General features: G+C 38.6%; 1 protein-coding gene across 1 annotated transcript in view; it reads right to left on the minus strand.

Moving 5' to 3' along the window:
* Window positions 1-4,000, minus strand: part of LOC106867829 (serine/threonine-protein kinase greatwall) — a 420,959-nt gene that overhangs the window by 146,459 nt on the left and 270,500 nt on the right. Inside the window, exon 7 of the mRNA XM_052968117.1 lies at window positions 3,588-3,701. Within this exon, the coding sequence (XP_052824077.1) occupies window positions 3,588-3,701 (114 nt within the window). The remainder of the gene's footprint in view (window positions 1-3,587; window positions 3,702-4,000) is intronic.

The following is a 4,000-nucleotide window of genomic DNA, read 5'->3' on the forward strand; positions in this document are numbered from 1 at the left end:
ATATATGAGAGCAACTGTCTTTGAAGACTCATATTGTCGTTGAATGTTCAAAATGAGGAGCAGATAGACAGCTGACAACTGATGAAGGGTCATTTCTCTGTGTTTACTTGTCCAGCTTTCTATTTTTTTTCTCTCGTTGTTTATGTATTTAACTCGTTTGTCTACATAGTTCATGTTGTTTACACAGTTGGTGATACCCCGTACTCATAAATATAGATATATACACATATATACACACACATACATGGTTGCTTGCAAGGAAATGTAGTTCACTTCACAACTGCATGTTTTCAGGTTCATTCCTGCAGCATGTCACTGGGGACAAGAACCTTTGGGCTGACCAATGCCATGTGAGTGAAACTGGAGGACAGAAACTGTTCAGCAGACTCTGCTGTTTGTGTGCGTGTGCAGTTTTCGTGTGTACAGCTGCTTGTGTTTTGGCCCTCTTTCTCTGCTGTATAAAAACAATGTGGGTAGCAAAAACAAGTTGGATTATAGAGAGGCTCATTGTTGAAAAGATCAGAAGTTGGAAACAAGTAAAGTATGGCATCAGAAAAGGCCTCCACCCGTAGCAGAACTGCCTCACTATGCCTCAGCCATATCATGTAAGTTTGGAAAAAGCAAATATTGAAAGTGATGACAATGTACATACACACACTCATATGTACATATATGCATACACAATACATATATTTAAAACAAAAATGTGTAAAATTACACAGGGTGAAAACATAATTTGATACAGAATTTGCAACAGAGTAATAAGATGTGTTACATCAAAATGTGATAGTCGTAGTTTTGTCTAGTGAAACTCAAGTGAAGTTTGATCCCACTGTGTCACACTTTGGACAAATACATTTTACTGTAGTCACGGGCAGATAAATCTGGCAAGTTTCATCACCGCAGCCATCTAATGTTCACCTTCCATGCTGGCATGGGTTCGACAGTTCGACAGGAGCCAGCCAGGCATAAGCCTGCACCAGACTTCTGTAGCTGTTTTGGCTGGGATTTTATGGCTGGATGCCCTTCCTAACACCAACCACTCAGCAGAGCTTCTAGGCAGAAATTACATGTAGCCCATTGTTTATATATGTGTGTACATATGCACATACATATGGATGCATACACAAAATTCTTATACAGTACTTCAGATACAAAAATTTGCTAGATCTTGTTGCAGTTTGAACTCTCATTTACTATAAATCGCAAGCCTTCAATTCCTTAAGCAAAAACCAAAATGGTTACCCATCGAACAAAAAAAAACAAAAATGAAGGAAAGGAACAAGAAAGAATGAGAAGAAAGTTAGAATGGAATGAAGGGGCCACTCACAGGGCTTTGGTCAGCCTGAGGCTGTAGTAGAAGACACTTGCTCAAGGTACCACGCAGCAGGACTGAACCTGGAACCATATGGTTGAGAAGAAAAAACTTCTTGCCACATAGTCATGCCTGCACCTACAGTTTAATGACACACTGCACATGTTAAATGGTTATCTATGTAATATGGTCTATGGAGGCCTGTCTAAAAGGGGTTTTGATGTGCCAAATCTGCCTAACAATCTCTAGTTTATGGAAAAATATGTTTTGGAAATATTCCAACAACACAAGGTTAACACTTACCTTGGCCTGCACTTGACCCTAGCACTCCAGATAGACATATTAGAAACCTGTTTGGATGCTGACCTTCACAAACCTCACATCTCATCACACATAGCCTCTCCATATGAAACCATATTCCATAAACGATCGTATTACACATACAATATCCCATTAAACTAATATGATACCATCTTCAAGCATATCAGAAACATACGAACCCTTTGAGAGAGGCCACCTCAATTCCCCATCTCATGTACATTTTTAGACAATTTTAGTTAACACAAAAACATCTCTTATACAAATTTATTCGGCTTTGATATCAGACACTATACTGCATATAACAGAACATCACATTTGTCTATCAAATAACTTTCTGCAAGTATTTCCCCATTGAAAATGCAGTCAAAACAAAGAGGCATAATTTTACTTACAAAAAGAAAAAAAATGTCTCTTTCATCTCATTCTTGCTTCCCCCCCCCCCCATGTGCAGCCACTTTGTGACCAAGGGAATGAATGGCATGCAAATTTGAACACCAATAGTTCAAATGGCCATAAAACTTAAGTAGTTTATTTATTTAACATAAATCATCCTCTAGCGTCTGTTGTCCATGCTGGCATGGGTTGGACGGTTCGACCCGGGCTGGCCAGCTGTACCAAACTGCAGTCTGGTTTTGCATAGTTTCTACAGCTGGATGTCCTTCCTAATGCCAACCACTCTGAGAGTGTAATGGGTGCTTTTACATGCCACCAGCAGGGATGTCATTTGCATGGCACTGGTATCTGCCATGACTGCAACTCTACTTGGCTCGATGGGTTTTATTCTCAAGCACGACATAATGCCAAAGCTCTTGGTCATTGTCTCCATGAGGCCCAACACTCGAAAGGAGCTTTTCACATGCCAGCAGCATCGGCCACTTCACCTCCGTGAGGCCCAACGCTCAAAAGGTGTTGATTACGTGCCACTGGGTGCCAGTTACATGACACCAGCATACTAAATAAAAATCATTTCTAACTCTACTGTTGACAATGAATTTAATCTGCTTGTTGAATGTTCACCCTGTCACAGATGTGTGTGTCGTCATCATTTAATGTGTTTTCCATGCTGACATGGGTTGGACAGTTTGGCAGGAGGTGGTAAGGCCAAGGGCCATGCTAGGTTCCATTGTCTGTTTTGACAGTTGGATGCTTTTCCTAATAGCAACCACTCTACAGAATCAACTGGGTGCTTTTTATAAGGTGCCACCACTGATAGGGTCACCAAGTACCTTCAAGATGTGCGCATGCACACACACATATGTCTATGTACAAATGCAGATTTTAATTCCATTTTTAATGCAAAACTCTGTACCACATCAGACAATTTCAAAGGTTAAAACTCTCAAACTCTTCTTTAGTTTACAATGACTTCATACTTTCTTTGAATGGAAAATAGAATAAAGGTTGTAAACCATCTTAAACTCTTCCTACAATCCACTTTCAACTTGGTGGCCATCCACACCTTTCCTTTACTTGATCCTCTCTCACAAGAAAAAACATTTATTTATAAATTAACCGAGTTTCGGTCAGCATCTATACATCTATATCTCAGTTCTGTTAAACAGCCTGTTGCCCACTCTCTTAAGCCACACATTCAGTGAATCAACGCATTACATGCTGTGTGTGCATACACAAACAATCCTATGCAAGGAGTCAATTCAACTACAACCACACTTAAATTCCTTCACTCCAACTTTTAGTAGCCTACCACTACCACCACACAAGTAGCAGGAAAACTTCAAAGATTAAAAAACAAATTGAAAATTGAAAGAGAATGAAAAAAGGGGAAAATAGAAACGCAATTACTTGAAACAAAAAAAAAAAAAATTACTAAAAGAATCTGATAAGGAAAAAAAAAACTGGAAACAGAAAAGGAGGGAAAAAAGTCAATAAAAAAGAACAAAATGCAATATGTCGCCATATAATCTAAAAAGTTGGTAAAATTGCAACTCACCTCGATTGAGGATATTTTGAAATACACTTTCAGGTGTTGAATCATTAAATGGTGGCACACCAGTGAGAAATTCAAACATACATACACCAAGAGCCCACCAATCAACAGCTTCATCTGTAAACATAAAACAAAACAAAATGATCTACATGTATGTATATATATAAGCATGTATGTATATCTGAGAAATAAAAACTATGAGAGAAACTGGCATCTCTGTTCAGAGTGTGTGTGTGGAAGCTCTAATAGAATTAAAACTATCTACAAAGAAAATTACATGGAATTGCTATGTTGCAACATGTCTCCACAGTTCTTTGTGATACAGAGAAAACTATGTTATATTACAGTTACATTGACTTTTGCAGATATTTTCCAACCTTATTTCTGAGAGATAGCATGGCAAGAAAGGGAGAGGA

Source organism: Octopus bimaculoides, chromosome 5 (assembly GCF_001194135.2).
Source record: "Octopus bimaculoides isolate UCB-OBI-ISO-001 chromosome 5, ASM119413v2, whole genome shotgun sequence".
NCBI classification, from domain to species: domain Eukaryota; kingdom Metazoa; phylum Mollusca; class Cephalopoda; order Octopoda; family Octopodidae; genus Octopus; species Octopus bimaculoides.